The sequence below is a fragment of the Callospermophilus lateralis genome, unplaced genomic scaffold (genome assembly GCF_048772815.1).
Source record: "Callospermophilus lateralis isolate mCalLat2 unplaced genomic scaffold, mCalLat2.hap1 Scaffold_1167, whole genome shotgun sequence".
NCBI classification, from domain to species: domain Eukaryota; kingdom Metazoa; phylum Chordata; class Mammalia; order Rodentia; family Sciuridae; genus Callospermophilus; species Callospermophilus lateralis.
Genome location: NW_027511969.1, coordinates 106,262 through 123,813, shown reverse-complemented (window position 1 = coordinate 123,813; position 17,552 = coordinate 106,262). Strand labels below are relative to the sequence as shown.

Genomic DNA, 17,552 nt, shown 5'->3' with positions numbered 1-17,552 from the left:
TTCTTGCTGTATCAGTCTACACAAGTTGTCCGTCACCCCACCCCCCTCCCGGCTAATTTGCTGCAGCCGGACTGCGGCAGGGGTGAAGGGGGAAAGGACCTCTGAAACAGCTCCTGCCCCTCCAGGATTCTCAGGGCCTTTCCAACACCCACCGCCCACAGACAGAGGCTCTGAGCTAAATTGGCCTCTGTTGCGTCAGTTAAAGTGAGGGGTATTCTGTTTTAAGTGAAATTCAACCCAGTGTCCACAAATAAAATTTCTTCTGACACTGAGCAGATTTCGACACCTGCAATGTGTGGAGAGTTACTTCCAAAACCAGGCCTCAGAGTTCTGGTAAAACCTTTCGATTTCACAGAGGAAGAGACTGACATTCCAAGAAGTGAGACCCCTCTCCTGCAGCTGGGGACAGAGAGACCAGGACAGCTGGCAGGTTCTCAGCCTTTCTGGCTAACCTTTACAAACACCTCTGTCTTCATTTCGCTCCTTTCAATCACAACCCTAACACACTCACTCAAAAACGCAAGCCACGGACAAGCTCTCTATGTACTTCCCACTCGGCTCTGTGTTGCAGGGTCTCTGAAGATGGGGTCTGGTGAGTCACTGGCAGGATGACTGGGGCCTTCCAGGCCTTAATCTCAGGTGGCTTTGCCCCTCTGCACCAGAGGTAAGCACTGCCAACATCAGCAGCACAGTCAGCAGCAGCGGGTGGGTAACGAAAAGTGTCTCCACGTCCCGGGTGGACCTGGCAGTGGCAGGTCTTTGGAGAAATGTCTACACTCTGCCAGACCCTGCGAGTTGGCATGAGGATGCTCGTTCCCTGCTCAGTGTTGCTTTATCTCACAGTCACCCAGGGAAAGGCCTCCTGCAAGGCAGACTCTGGGAGCAGCTTGGAGTTTGGACTTGGGGCTGCTCCTTCGCTCACCGCACGGCAGGAATGGAAAGACAGCGAGCCGGTGGCCATCACTGCACCAGTGAGTAGCTGGGCCCTGGGGGATATCTCCAACTAGTGGAGGGTGTCACTACCATTTTTGAAGATAAGGAATCGAAGGCTCAGGAGAGCCAGGAACTCCTACACAGTGGAACATGATGCAACAATAAAAAGGATCAAAGTACAATATGCAGGAACCACAGAAATACTGTGCTGAGTTAGAAGAAGCCAGGCCCGAGAGCAAACATCGTGAGTCCATTTATAGGAAATGCCCCAAAGGCAAAGCCATGGAAAAACTTATGGAAGCAAAAAGACAACTAGTGGTTACCTGGGGGAGAGGGGTAGGAACAGGAATCAACTATACATGGACATAGAGGGTCCTACTGGGGTGATGAAAATATTCCAAAACCATATATAATCAGGCTACATTGGGAGTTCAAAGTTAGCCCCCGCAACTTAGCAAGGCCCTAAGCAACTTATAGCTAGACCCTGTTTCAAAATAAAAAAATGAAAGGGAGGGCTGGATATGTGGCTCAGTGGTTAAGTGCCCCTGGGTTCAATCCTTGGCACCAAAAAAAAAAAAAAGGTAACCAAAAATCACTGAATTATACACTTGAAACAGGCAGATTTTGTGATGTGCAAAATGTATCTTGCAATAATTTCCTATGTTGCTTCTGCAGCTAAATATCACAAACTTAGCAGCTTAAAACAGTCCACGTTATAATTCAGAGGTCAGCAGGATGGGCTTCATGAGCTGCCGCAGAGATGTGACGTCAGAACCAAGCTCCAGTGGGCCACAGAGCCCAGGCAGCACCCAACCCCTTACCTTGTACAGCTTCTAGTGGCAGCCAGCATCCTGGCTGGTGGCTCCTTCCTCCACATTCAAAGCCAACAGGTCAGCAGCCTCAGCTCCATCCCGAGCTTCTGTGTGTCTCGCTGTCTGCTCTGTCCCAACCCTTCCGCCTCCCTCCTCCAGGGACCGAATAACTGCAGAGGGCCTATCAGATAGCCCATCTCAAGACACACATTTAGTCCTCTTTACAAAGTCCCTTTGCTGTGTACCATATTCACTGGCTCTGGGGATTGGAGCATGGACATCTTTGGGGGGCCATCATCCCCTCTGCCATCAATCTTCATAAGACTGTTATAAAAGCAAAGAGCCAGTGTAGGGTGCAGCCCACACGGAGGGCCCTGCAGGGTCTTGTCTAGAATCCCCACCACTCACACAGCCCCTGGGGCCGCTCTTGGTGCACCACTCACAGCATAATGACCTGGAAGGGTCCTCCTCTTTTTGGCTCATAAGCCAAGGGGAGAATGGGACCAGAATGACAATCCTGGCAGGGGAGCTAGGGAATAGATCCAGGGGTAAGTGAGGGAGGGGAGGAGGGCCGAGTGGGAGAAATGCCTTCAGTTGCCACTGACTTGACACCCCCACAACACACACACACACACACACACACACACACACACATACACACACACACATACACACACACACACACACACACACACACTATTGTCAGTTCTAAGGAAAAAGAGAATTTTAGGTCTACTCGGATCTAAGTCTCCTGGTGTTCTGAAATTTCCATCTCATTGATTATTTTAAAAGAACCCAAATTAAGTGAGTCCCTAGACGATCTGATTTTGGCAAGCACCTAAATCAATACATAAGGAGCCACCCCGCCTCGCTCCCTCGGCAGGGACAGGGTGGGCGGGCACCGTGCCAGACTCCCGATCCATGCAGCGGAAACAAGCAACCAGAACTCACTCGCTCTCCCCCAAAAGCCTGAGCCTCCTCTCAGCTCACACCAAGTCTTTTGGAGGTGGTGATGCTATCGCAGGCAAGGACCAGCTCTCAGCCTCATCCTAATGGATTTCAGTGCACTGCCCACACCACACTGACTGCATTTCCTTCTCCACCTTTTCCACCGGACTGTGCTCTCCTACTGCCAGCACAGTATGGGCACCAAGCTGGTGTTTCACAGACCCTGGACGTATAGACTGCATGTGCTGAATATGCGTGCTTTATATGTAAGTGCTTATGTGAAGCATGTAATTGGTGTTCCAAAAATGCATGCTTTATATACCCATGGCACATAGTGAGTGTTCAGTTAATGTTCTGTATAACATTTAGATAGATTGATACATAGAAATAGGTATGCATGCATGAATTGGTACAGAAGACAACACAGTTTAAAGGCAGAACAGGTTGAGAAGCTGAAATGGAAACTCCAGATGTTGTGACTCCTTTGTTCTACGCTATATACCTAGGTCCTAGCACCACCTAGCACTTAGTCTGTGCTCCATAGATATCGCTTGATCGAAAAGATGAACCACCAGCCTAGTTTCACACAACAAACAGCTACTGAGCAAATATTTACCAAGTGCCAGGCCTCGTGCCAGGCTCTGGGTGCTACACTGAAGGAGCAGGGAACGTGGCCCCTACCTTGGGTGATAGGGAGATCTAACAAACAGGCGTGCAAACCACACAGATGGGGAAGAGGTGTGACCTACAAGAAAGGCTGTCAGAGGAGAGACAAACTGAGGGAGAAAGAGCCACTTTGCAAAGACCCAGGAACACAATGTGGGGCAGAGGGAACAGCATGTTTTCCAGGGAACAGAATGAAGCCCGTTCAGAAGAGCACAGGAGAAGGGGACTCCGAGGAAGATGGCTGAAGCTTCAGGGCCTTGCATTTTGTTTAGTTTTTAAATGACAACAGGAAGCTGTCGAGGGTTTAAAGCAGAGGGGTGGTCTGACCGTCACTTTTGAAAAGTCTCACAAGAGCCAACTTGAGGAGGGGAAATATCCCCCTCTGCATCTTGCCCACTTATCAGCGCACAAGAAACACCTCCTAACTCTCTGCACAGCACTCAGGTGACCAGGATTCTGCCGTCATGAACAACTCCATTCTCCAGCTACCTAATGAGTACCTCATATGTGCCTGGCTCTGGAGAAATGCTGGAGATGCTGCACTGAAGGACATCAGGTCCTGTCCTTCTGGAGCCCCGAATCCCACGGTCCAGGATCAGCCAGCCTCACCCAGTGCTCAAGGCCAGCTCAGGCAACATGGCAAGACCCTGTCTCAAAATAAAATGAAGGGCTGGGGCTGTAGCTCAGGGCTAGAGCACTTGCCTCACACATGTGAGGCCCTGGGTTTGATCCTCAGCACCACATTAAAACAAATAAATAAAATAAAGACATTGTGACCATGTATAACTAAAAACATATTTGAAAAGATAAAATAAAAAATAAAATGAAGAGGGCTGGGGCTATAGCTCAGGGTTAGAGCGCTTACCTCACATGTGTGAGGCAAGGTTTGATCCTCAGCACCACACAATATAAATAAAGGTAAAAAATAAAAAATTAAACGAAGAGGGTGGGAGATGTAGTTCTTTGGTAGAGCACCCCTGGTTCAAAGCCAGTGACAAATTTTTCCCCTCCCTGATCTCCAAAGTTCTGCTGGCTACGGAGAGGACGATAAAAGAGGAAGCATCTTTTGGGGGATGGCAACAGTACTGGGGGGTGGCTAGAGGTCAGTGGTGTGATCTATGCTTCAGACCTTTTAAGTTTTTACTGAAGGTCACCCTAGTGAGTGACTTCCTGAGCAGTCACCAGCCCTGAGACCATGGTCCAGATGACTAGGGCTGGGTATCCAAATCTGGATCCTCTTAGGAAACGCTGCTCGTTACCAAAAACTCTGTCCCCAGTGGGAGGAACCGAGGCAGAGGCTGGCCTGTCACCCACAAGCCTTGCTTCAGGGCAGATCCCAGCTCTTGGTAGCAGCTAGAGCTCGGGAAGCTGGAGATGCAGCTTGTCTTAGGTGACTCAGCTCCACCCTCCACAAATAACATCCACGCCACCATAGCACTGCACTTTCCAGTTTATAAGACACTTTGACATAGTTACCTGTCATCGGTCACTTACTGACCACTCATATGTGAGGCACTTGCTTAAAGCTAGGAATCCAAGTTCAGGAAAAAACAGCTCTTACCCTTGGGTGCGCTTCCCCTGGGAAGCCCTCCTTGACTTCTCTGGTCAGGTTCAGGCCCACCCTCCATGGACCCACAGCAACCCAGGCCTCCCTCTGCCACAGCACCCTGTACTGTCACCATACCACCACCGAAAAATGGCTTCTCTGCCTTGCCATCCCCAGGGCACACAGTGGGAAGAGAGCTACATCATGAGAAACAGAAACCAAGTAGGGACGGGTGGGTGAGGACTCTTCAGGGAAGAACCTGGCATTACCTTTCTCTCCCCCATTTACGGGGGAGAAATCTGTCTCAAAGCTTGAGTGACTTGCCTACTAGTAAAACCAGCTCCAATTTCCAAACCAACTCCATACCGATTTCCAAACCAACTCCATACCACAGCCAGCTTTTAGAGTCCCTCTCCCCGGGGACTTTAGGGTTCCATCTGCCTTCCTGTGACTAACTACTCATTGGGGACCTAATGCATTCTGTTACCCAGCCTCCAGGGTTATTTTTGAAAGATACCCTAAAGCTTGTGATTAAAAAAAAATATATGAACTCCTACCAATGGAACGCCTGTACCCCCTTATTCATTACGCAGATGCTCCCTGAGCCCCGTGACACTGTAGACACAGATGCAGAAGTGAACACTGGCAAAAAGCACGGCCTCTAAGGTCAATCATGGAATGTGGTGGGAAGACCGTCCTTTTGCTCAATGAATGACTGACACACAAGGACATGTGAAGTGATTCATTCAAGATGTATTCAAGCCGGTTCAGCACATGGTCCTGGGGGTAGGGGGCAACCCCAAACTACTGGATCATCCACCAGGGGACTCCTTGTCTTGTTTCCTCCCCTTCCAATATTCGTGGCACAACAGAACAGAAGGAGCCTCCTCTTCTAGACACTGCTGGCTTCCTAATTAAAGTCAAGGATTTGCATTTACTCAAGGTCGATAAACACAGACCCGAAAAAAAGTGTTTAAATAAAGCAGATGAAATGTGGATAAGGCCTAGCTAATAGAAGCAGGGAAGCGCTGTGGGCTTTCAATCAAGACTGCGATAAAACCCAACTTGCAAGAGGATGTTCCGAGGGCCCAGGCACTTATGCACAGTGCTGGAGTTTCCAGGGTAAAATGTAAACCATAACTTCCTACAGAAGTCATTGCTCCCCTGGCAGGAGATGCGTGCTAAGCGCCTCTGGACCGGGCCAGAGACTCACGATTCAGCTAATGGGGTTCCACATGTCAACACCGCACTTGAAAATCCCGTGGATTTGCATCTGGACAGGGACCACCTTCAGAAGACCTGTGCTCAGATGAGAAGAGGCTCGTGTCAGAAGCTGAGGATGCCCTTCGAGAACATTCACTGTCTTCTCATCTCTGAGGGCCTCAGTCTCCTCAGTTGGCCACTGTACTAGGTACCAGCTCAGGTCCCTTCCAAAGACAGCTTCCCACACCCTCAGTGCAGGAACTGGGGTGCAGAGGAGTACCTCCATTCTGAGATATGTGTGAAGAGTCCGGCCTGAATCTGGATGAGTGGCAAAGATGTGGAGGTGCTGGGGAGGCCTAGGGACTCCCCAAGGAAGTGGACAGTGTCTCAGAGATCAAAGGGGCAAGCAGGGGTGCTCCCAGGGCCTGCCCTAATGAAACCCTAATGAACAAGTTTCCACAATTAAAGACAACAATAGGAGAACCAGTGGGCCCAGAAAACAATCGATGTCTTTGATTAAGCGCTGATGAAACTCCTTATCAGTGTTTTCATCTGGCTCCCCTAGGAGCTTCCCCGTCTTTCCAGTGTTTTCAAAGAAAACCATCTTGAATATACATTATTCCCCAAGCCCCTAAGCAGGGAGCTTGGTCCTTGGCCTCCTCCCAACCCCGGCGCAGGCATCGGTTTTCCAGATGGTCTTTCATGTCACACAATGACAACCTCGAGAGTCTCAGAAGCTCATTTCTTTCTCACCAGCTTTTTTCTTTCTTTCTTTTTTGTACCAGGGATGGAACCCAGGGGTACTTTACCCTGAGATACATCCCCAGCCCTTTTTATTTTGAGACAGGGTCTCACTACGTTGCTGAGGCTGTCTCGCGAGCTTCTGCACTGGCCTAATACAAGTCCCTTCATGGGAGCCTCGGTTTACCGGTGGCTTTCTGCATCTGACAATGAAGCCAGTCTCCTTGGGGCTGGAACCCGTCTTTCACAATGGTGAGGCCCGATAAACCTTAAAGCACTATCAGGCAACTATTTGGATTTTAACACCACACTTGAGTCCATCCCAGGTTAGCCCTAAGCCAGCCTTGAATCTAAGCCATTCTGAGCATGAATGGTCAGGAGGAAGCCAGGCAGGTGAAGGTCTACTCCAAAGCTGGGATCAACCTGCCCCTTCACACCTGAAACTCCTGGAGTGCCCCCTGCCTGCCTGCGTTAGCACCTATCTGAAAATGCTGCTCCCAACCCTGGCCTTGGAAACTCAGTTCAAACTGTCACCTTCTCTATGAAGCCTGTCCCTCCCTCTAGGCAGAGTTCAGGTCAATAGTTCCTGAGTGACACAATCCTCCCCCTGGCTAGAAGGGTGGAAGAGAAACATCCATATCTGGCTAGAGAACTGACCAGGCGAGAATATCCAAATAACACCCGGCTTGCAACTCTATCTTAAAACTTTTACCACACAGAATTAAAGTATTTAAGATACAAATAATAATAAAACTACCTCCTGTATCCTCCACCAAGCTTAATGAAGGAAATAGTGTTTACAAAGTCTCCAGGTCTGCTGATGGTAACTCTCTCAACCCCAGAGCTAAACACTATCCTGAATTTGGCATTTATCATTTCTGTGCATTTCTTTAAACTTTGCTGTATGAGATGGTGCCCCCAAACAGCATGCAGCATTGCTTTGCATGTTTTTAATTTTTCAAAGTTTTGCGTATGACTACAATGACCTCTGTCCAGTCTGGGACCCTCTGGGGTGCAGCATCTGTCTCCTCTTCATCTGTGTCCTGGTACCTAATCCACAGCCTGGCACACAGTTCATGCTGCATGAGCACTTGGTGACAAGGGAAAAGGAGACTGCCCAAGGGCAGGTTTCACCCACAAGACCCAAAAGGAGAAGGGACAAGAGACAGAGGTGCAGAGGCTCTCTGTGTTGTGAGTCCACCTGTATTGTACCTTCAAAATGCCCCCTACCATCCTAGGAGTCTGAAGGTGCCAAATCCCAAGCATGGGACCACGAGGGTTGGCGGGAGGGAAGTGGTAGCATTTCCTGTGAGGATCCTGCAACACGGCACCCAGCACCCTAAAGGGGCTCTGCAAGACTCTGGTGGATGAGTGACCATCTCCATAGATAAAATGGAAAGAACGGGTGGCCATATGGCTGCCCCTGAGAAGACCCACTCGGGGCCACACAGCACAGAGCAGGAGGGCCCCTCTCAGTAAAGATGATGTCTTCTCTCCTTCAGCTCCAGCCCACCCTGACTTTCTTTCTTTCTTTCTTTTTTTTTAAAGAAAGAGTGAGAAAGAGAGGGAGAGAGAGAGAGAATTTTTTTAACATTTATTTTTTTTTAGTACTTGGCGGACACAACATCTTTGTTTGTATGTGGTGCTGAGGATCGAACCCGGGCCGCACACATGCCAGGGGAGCACGCAACCACTTGAGCCACATCCCCAGCCCCCACCCTGACTTTCAACTCACTAAACAATACAGTCCCGTGGGGCTTCTGGGATCTTTGGAGGAAATCCAGTGAGTGTCACACAAAGGAGAAAATGCTTAAACAGACAGGGTCGGGTGGGGAGGGAGAAGGTGGTTTACACGGCCACCACGAGATCAGGTGGGTTCTCAGAGTAACAAGGATACCACTAGACTTCAGAATAAAGGGGGGACTTAGCCTCAGTAAATGCGCCTTTCACAAATTGTGTCTTTTGACCTTTAAATTCTCCACCTGAAGTGCATATCTGCCAGCAAGTGGATAACTCAAGCCAGAGCTAAGAACATAAGTCTGCACTCTGGCCCTGACCCGCTGTGCAGCTATAGTCAAATCACTCAACTTCTCTGACCTTTGACTTTCTGAAAAACAAAAACAATCATGCACTCACTTTACATACACTCCTGGAGCAAGGCCCACTCTGAGCCTGGCCTGTAGATCTAAAACAGAAGAGGACAGCCCTTTGGTTGGCAGTGTAAGCATTAAATGCCAAGTGCTCCCCAATGCCCGGTGTTGTTAGCACTCTTTATTTTCTATCATACGAGCCCCTTTCTTTTTTTCTCTTCCTGCTTTTCTCCTCTTTTTTTAAAAGATGCAGGGCTTGGTGCTTGGTCAACGCTAAGAGGAAGAGAGAGCCAGGAAGCTCATCTTGAATTCAGCGCTGACAATACTCGGCTCAGCTCGAACTTGGCCAAACGCATCCTCCCAGCACCTCTATTCATAGACGTCTATCCCTAGAGCAGACTCTCAATTATTTGCCCTAACAGGAACTGTCCCCAGTACGGGAGGGGGGAAGAGTGGGAGGGGGAAGAGTGGGAGGGCAGGCACAGAAGACCCCACCTGGGGCACAGAGAGCAGTCACAGCCCTGCAGGCAGGGGGAGGTGACAGCACTGTCAGGCATGTCAGTGGAGCTGATGACCAGGGCCTCCTGTGGGGTCCCCACACTCCACCCTGTCCTCTAGGTTGGCAGGACACGTGCAGCCCCGGAGCAAACAGACAGCAGAGCTTTGGGAGGCAGAGGCAGAGGCACAGCCAGGACAGGTACATGGACCTTCAGGTAAGTGCAACCTGGAGCCGCTGCAGTTGCTATGAGCTGGGAGCTTTCCCACGCCACTTCGCACCTGACAGCTCCAACCAAGATGCTGTGAGCCCAGGGGAGGCCTCTGCCATCAGCATTTTCCTCCCGAAGAATGAAAAACACACATCCCTCAGCCAGGCAAGCCCAGGCCCCGCTCAGCAAGCAGCTGGAGGTGCCTGTCCTCACCACCCATCCACAGCAAGACAAGCGACTGCACTGAGGAGCGGGGAGCCCCCTGCCAGGTCACGAGATCACGGGCACAGGGACAGACGCGGGAGACAAAGGCAAAACCAGGCACTTTCTAGACACTCAACCAATGTCTACGTGACATGCTAAGATGCCCACTTGGTGTCTACTCTCAGAAACACGTATGTACACATATAAGATGGCAGATCTGCATGTGTGAGGCCCTGGGTTCCACCCCAAAACCGCAAAAAGGGGAAAACTTGTGGGGCGGGACATATGTATTTTTTAAGATGCCAATTTCAACTGTCTAACTGAAGCAGAAAATTAATGAATATATTCACATTCACCAAAAAAAAAAAAAACAAACAAACAAATCTGATACCTATGAACCTTTTTTTTTTTTTTAATTTCAGGGGGAACTGGGATTGAACCTAGCAGTGCTCAAACACTGAGCTACATCCCCAGCCCTTTTTCTTTTTTTTATTTTGAGACAGGGTCTCACGAAGTTGCCCAGGCTGGCCTCCAGTATACAATCCCCCAGCCTCAGCCTCAGTTGCTGGAATTACAGGCGTGTGCCAGCCTAGCCTCAATCTTGTGTGCCTCTCTTTCAAAAGCGCCTGAGGAATGTTGAATCCGATCACCTCCGAGATGCAGGCAGAGATGACAAGTGGGCAGCATAACAGACACGGAACTCCAGAGAGGATGGCATTTTAAATACCAGCGAGTCTTCCTAGAGACTTGCAATCCCATAAACGGTCACAGCTCTGCCACCCGCTGGGGCGTCTTCATCTGCCTGCTCTTTATGGGTTTCTCTATGGCAGACACATCCATCTCTCCTTGCTACCTGCACCCACCTCAGACCACAGGCAGAGGGTTCTGGAAGGCTGTTCCTGCCTCTGGGAGGTCAGGTGCACCCTCCCCTGGATGTGCCGCGTGCATATGTGCCATGCATAAATAACAGCCTTGGTAATTCTGGAAGGAATATTCGAGAGTGTAAGTCATCACCAGAGCTGTGTTGTGTGGAGAAGTATCTCTTTTCCTGAGGACAGACTCTGATTTGTCCTGGGGCTGGCTGGTGGCAAGGGGCTCCCAGTGGATGGCAGAGAGGCCCATCTGCAGGTCTCTGAAGCTCCCAGCTTACTACCAGGCAGTTGGTAACTTTCATCCAGCCACAGCAACTTTGCTTCTTGGTGAAAAAGGCTCCCATTCCACCTCTGCTGGAGATGAAAAAGAAAGGCCAGGTGCCTAGTCCTGCCACTGAGAGCTCAGAGCAGAGGAGGAATCCTAAAAAAGAACCGCCAGCTGGCGGCAGTGGTGCGTGCAGTGGTTCCCAATCCCAGTGACTGGGAGGCAGAGGCAGGAGGACTGCGAGCTCAGGGCTACAGTCTCCCTGGGCTCAATCCCAAGAGCCACTGGAAAAACCAAAGTTCAGCTTTTCAAGCTAGAAAACAAGTCTGGTTAATGTTCTTGAGGAACACATGGGTCCCTATAAAGTGAATGTAGGTATATAAAGTATGGTGGAATTTAGAAAGAAGGTCAACATGTGATATGAAAGTCTACACAGGAAACGTGTGATTTCTGATGGAATGTTACTTGTTATTCTCTTTGACAAATTGGAGGGTCCTGAAGGCCTTGGGGTGCCACCTTTAACCTGTCCAGGACATCTTTAGTATTTCTGTGCATAGGGGCCTGCACACCTGCACACACTCTTCCTGCCTTGCTTGTTTCCCCTGGGAGCTGATTTGTTAACATCAGTCTCCTCCTCTGTGAAGCCTTCTCTGCTTTCCCTCACAGAACACAGACACACTGTTTCTCAGCATTTCAACAGTGTTTGGTACATGAGTACCTGACAGTTAAGAACTGTTCACCCCTCGGTGTCCCTTACTGGGCCTTGGGCTCCATGAGCGTATGGACTGAGAAGGACCAAGCAGGTGTCCTAAATAACCCTGCTGTGTCAAAAATATTTCTCTACTATGATAATACACAGACATATTCAGGCATGCTGCACACCCTCACGCTCCCCTCTCTGTGGCATCTGGGCCAGATGGTGGTCGGGTGTGCCAACCTATTTAAGTGGATGGTACGACTTTCTCCAAATTCAAATACCTAGAACGCTTGAAGTAAGCTTTTAAGAAAGGCTTTAAAAGCATTAAAAGGACTTTCCTATTAGCTAGCAAAACAATTAAAATGCAAAAAAAAAAAAAGCGCCACAATGAAAGTCACTGGCAGGAAGAAGTAAGGTAGAGTAGCATGTTCATTCAGCAGCACCTGACCGCTGGTGGGCCAGGACCCTGCTGGGCAATGGGCCTACCCTATAACACAGGCAGGCTAGCAGGAAAGGATGGAATCTACCCTGCTGCTTCCTCCTCCTGTTCCCTCTTTGCCCATATTGCAGATCAAACCCAGGCCTTGTGCATGCTAGCAAGGGCTCCACCACTGAGCTACATTCCCAGCTCTGAAATTATGTTTCTTGTGGAAACATTTGCAATCAGTGTCACTCAACTGATTATACTTGCTGACTCTGAGTAGGGCTATTCATTTTCAAGAGATTGCTGGCTATCCGCTGTGTACCAGGCATGATTCCAGGCTACGCAGACACAGGTGAGAACAAGACAGACAAGGTCACTGCTCCTGTGGAGCACACATTCTAGTGGGGAGACAGACACGTGAATAGAGTATTTCTCTGCTATGATCAGGTGCTTGGGAAGAAATCTGCTCCTTCAGAGAGGAGAACCATGGAGACAAACATGAAAGCTGAGAACTCGGGGAGAAAAGAGCTGGGCTTTCAGGGAGCAGAACAGAGCTCCAGGGAGTGGAAGGGCCTTAAGGAGGGAAGACCAGAGTGCAGCCAGGATGTGGAGGGAGGCCAGTGGCAGAGCAGAGGTGAGAGCCCCAGCATGCAGGGCCCTGGAGGCCTTGGTGCAAGGAGTCCAACTTTATTAGAAGCTCAATAGGAAATCTTTACAGGTGTTAAGGAAAAGAGTGACCATGATCTGATTCACATTTTATAAAAAAAAAACATTCTGGCTCTTTTGAGGCAATGGACTCCTTTAATTTTCTGGCCCTTTACTTCCTCTTCTGTAAGTGAGATTAATAACACCTACACCACACGGTCATTGTTATGACTGAATGATAGTTTGGATATGCTTGGCACTTTATTACTATCACGGTTGGTCCTCTGCATCTGCAGTAATGCTCCCTGGATTCAAGCAAACAACTGTGGACCAAAAATATCGAGGAAAAACCTGAGTGTTCTGAACATGTCCAGAACTTTTTTTTTAATTAAAATTACATTGTATTAGATACTATAAGTAATCTAGAAGTGATTTAAAGTATATACGCTTAGTGATATTCAAATACTATGCCATTTTATATAAGCAACATGAGCATCTGCAGATTTTGGTATCCCTGGGGGAGGGAGGTGTGTCCAGGAACCAAAATCCCAGTGATAGTAAGGAACAACTATACTGACTGCTATTAGCAGTATTTAAGGGCCCCCAAAATTTTCAAAGTGTTTCTCGGCCATTAGAGGCAGGAATAATCCCACATATCCAAGCCCGCATCCAGTACGTGGCCCACTTTCTAAATGCGCTATCCATTGCCAGGGGAGCCCCACGCTCTGCCTGGCCCTGGGCGGCTTTGGTCCTAACTTCAGGAGAACTTACCCCAAGGAGCTGCGCCTTTGTTTGGGGGCCCGTGAGATAGTGGGCTGGGAGGGTCAGACAGGGTTCTCTTGTGTCCGGGTGGTGGGGGAGGAAGCCTCTTCTTGGAAAGGGTGGAGCTGCCACTAGAGGTCTGGGTGCTTAAAGGGAGTGTTGAAGGTGGGCCAGTTGGACCTAGAAAGGAAATTGAATGGGGGCAGGAAGGTTAATCCCAGGCTCACAGACACAGGACACCAGTATGCAATCATTCCCACACATCCAAATGTGGTGCGACACACAAAGACAAGCAAAACGCTGATCTGACCATGTTTGTCAGTCCAACATCTTTAAATCCAACTTCAAAACAGGACTTAAAAGAAATTGTTGGTTAAAAAAAAAAGAAAATTACAACAGAGGAGAGAGTGTGCTTTTAAGGAACAAAACGCTAGTCAACACAGACGCTAAGGGGTTTAGATCATTATTTAGGTACAATGGGAAAAATAAAACACACATTTTAAACCAACAACTCACTGGAATTATCACGAAATCTACGTAGGAGGAAGGCACACAGCACTACCAGCAAAATCAACAGGGGAAGAGCAGAGTAGTGGATCAACTAAACCCTTGGCCTTTTCTAAATGAAAAGTTGTAAAGTTACCTGGCAAAGATTGAAAACCCAAAACTCCTTTTTATTTTTTGCTGCAATTCTGAATTGTTTTAGAAATCATAAACCATTTATTACATTGGAAGCCCGAACAACAGGTAGTGGATTTCATTTTTAAATGTAGTTGTGGGGGGAGTACATATGTCCTGAATTTTGTTTGTTCAGAGTGACACTGAAGAGGCTGCTGTGTGTCAGCATTTCCTGCCGGGCACTTCGACAAATTCTCTTTTCTTTTTACACAATATTACCAGGTGAATGGTTTAACCATGTCCATGGACAACTGCTTCTGCAAACATTCAGGGAAAGAAAGAAAGAAAAGGAATAAAAGAAAAAGCTAGGAACACTGCCACATCAAACGTTTAGCATAGGGTAGTAGATACCTGGTGATTCAGAAAGGCTCTGAAAGAGCTTTTTACATTCTGTGCATTCAAAAAAAGCTTAATTACTTCTGGCCTCCCTCCTGGGTAAATTTAGATAATTTCCCATTATTGATTCCTAGTCAGTACTAACACTGACCTAAATTACTGACTCACAGGAAGACAGTCTAGTCTTAGAAGTAAATACTGCTATCTCAATAAAATGATGATCTGCATTAGGATTAAATACCCATACTATGTAATTCATTCTCTGTCTTACTGGTCTAATACAAGATGGAAGGCTTATGGTTGCCCTAAATCAATGCCCTACTATGGCATCAAGTTATTGAAACTTTCTTTTTGGTACTGGGGATTGAAACTTTCTTTTTGGCACTTTACCACTGAGCTATGACTACAATTCTTTTCACTTTTATTTTGATATAGGCTCTCTATAAGTTGCCCAAGCTGACTTTGAACTTGTAATCCTCCTGTCTCAGCCTGCAGAATTACCAGGATAACAGGGGTGCACCACCACACTCAGCCGGGTTATTTTAATTTTACAACCCTAAAATAACTGTCACTAAGGTTGTGCTCTGTAGTTTTCAAAATGCTTGTTTTTCCTTTTAATTTTCATAATAACCCTGTGAGGTAAGTGGATCCAGTACTGTTCCTATTTTGCAGCTAAGAAAATGGGGGCTTGGCATGAGGGTTGGAACTGGGACAACACAGGTGTTTGGAACTGGTGAGGTGCTTACCCCATCCTGCTGTCAGTTCCCGAAAGCCAGGGCAGCATTTCTGCACTTGGCACACGAGGAAAACAACAACAACAAGTGTTCAGTATCAGGAAGTGTAACTCTCCTCTTGGGAAAAAAATGCATAATAGATAATAGACAATGGTGAGATTCTAGAGTAATCTCAACTTGAGCGCCACCTAGGGACTTTGAAAAGCAATGCATCTGAAAAGTCACTCATCAGATTTCAAATCTTGGCTGGGAAAAAACTGCCAGACAAATTACTAATGCAGCTGTGTACGTGACTTTAGGAGGTATTCACGCCCCAGAGTTGTCCAGTCGCCACAAGCCAAGCAGAACCCAGCCTCAGAGAGTCTAGAAACTTAGACACAGTAAGTTCCAGGTAGAACCCTGCTCTGTTGGATTCAAGGTGAGTGCTCAGCCTTGAGGACAGCCCGCCAGTTCCTCTCTGAATGGCGCCATGCCCTCTCTGGCTAGAACACTCAGACATAACTACACTCTCTCTTCACTGCTTATCCTCATCTTTTAATGGTCAGCTCAGATGTGACCCTATCTAGGGTCTTTCTTTAATCCACCCAACCCCTAGAGCACTTCTATCTCTGAACTTCCCCAAGCCTTAAAGACACTAGATTTTCTCTGCCTAACACTGGAGATCATTTCCCTTCTGTCTGTCTCCCCATCTCCCAGTGATTGCACCTGGCACACGCTGGGCACAACTCACATCTCTGGAAATATTCAAGTGCAAGTGAGCAGGATGCTATTCCAACATCTTGTGCGTCCAGTTCTCAGTAAGGCAGAGAACCCTGAGGCCTTCCACACCGGGAGGCCAAATAAAGTGTGTCTTTAAAATTTCTAAGAGAAAAGTCAACACTAGAAGACAGCTTGAAAAATCATCTTGACAGTTCTTCAAAAACTTGTCTGTAGAAGTATGATTTACATATTTTAGCATGCCACACAAAGAGGGGTGATGATAGAAGTTACATCTATACAACTCAGGGTAACGTGAATAAAAATTTTATCATCTTTTCTAATGGTTTTATTTTAACTGACAAATAAATATTATATTTTTTGTGTACAATAAACTGGTGGGAAATATGTGTACAGTGTGGAATGGCTAAATTGAACTAATTTACATGTGTGAACTCACATGCTCATCATTTCTTTGTGGTGAGAACCAACTCTCCCAGCAATTCTCAAGAAAGAAATACGTGGGCTGGGGTTGTGGCTCAGTGATAGAGAGCTCACCTACCACGTGCAAGGCCCTGGGTTCGATCCTCAGCACCACATAAAAATGAATAAACAAAATACAGGTATTGTGTACAACTACAACTAAAAAAATACATAAAAAAGAATGCAATGTTATTGTTAATCACACTGTACGACAGATCTGTTGAACTTATTCCTCCAACTATAAAGGCTTTCATAGTATGGAGTTTAAAAGAGCTTAAAATTTATGTTCAATACTTTATAAAGTAGATAAAGACAGAGTACTGTGCATTTGTGGAGAGAAGGACTATGTAGAACATGTGGTTAGCATGTTCATGTTCAGATGGGGAAGTGGGCACGGCAAGGTGAGTGCTGGGACATGTCAGTAAGTCAGTGACAGGGCCAGCCAGTTCCAGCATGGCAGAGGGATGCCTGTGCCTGAGAGCACACCACTGCTGGCCCATCTCTACACAGAAAACAGCACCAGTACTCATTTGTTTTTCAGTCTCCGTCTATGATGGACTGACAACCGGAGCTGACCGACAGGCCACCAAGAGGCAACACAATGCCTGACTCCAGTGATAAGAGAAAGTCTCAGATTCCAGGGGCCTTGGGTGGGTTCTTTTAATAATTGCTCACACATTCCTAAAGGCAAGCACAACAGGATTTCCTCTGCATCCCCTACATACCCTGGTGGTCAGGAGACTCAGAAGGCCTGAGTCAGTGGCCACTGCTGAGGGCAAAAGTCACAATGTTCTCAGCTGGGGCAAGGTCACTAGTGTGCAATAGTTTAGAAAGGATGGGGTAACTGACAAGGGCCAAGACAAAAGCAAAACAACCCCAAACACAAATCCAATATGACTCCAAGCCGACGGCCCATGGGCAGCAGTAAGGAGATTAAAATTCCCAGGAAACTGTGGAGTCACCACCACGGGACTGATGCTCCTAATGGACACTTCCCAAATGCCTCTGCATTCCCAGGGCTGTACACTCCTCATGGTGGGCCCCTGCAGGGAGCTGAGGCATGTGCCTGCTCCACTGGCCCTGACCTCTGAAACTGCTGCTATAAACTCT

General features: G+C 47.8%; 1 protein-coding gene across 1 annotated transcript in view; it reads right to left on the bottom strand.

Annotated features, from left to right (window-relative positions):
• Positions 1-9,452: 9,452 nt before the first annotated feature.
• The window catches only part of LOC143388185 (arf-GAP with SH3 domain, ANK repeat and PH domain-containing protein 1-like), a gene marked incomplete at its 5' end in the record, with an annotated part of 70,919 nt that continues 62,819 nt past the window's right edge, over positions 9,453-17,552 (bottom strand). The window contains 2 exon segments of the mRNA XM_077108035.1: positions 9,453-9,460; positions 13,525-13,695. Coding sequence (XP_076964150.1) covers positions 9,453-9,460; positions 13,525-13,695 — 179 coding nt within the window.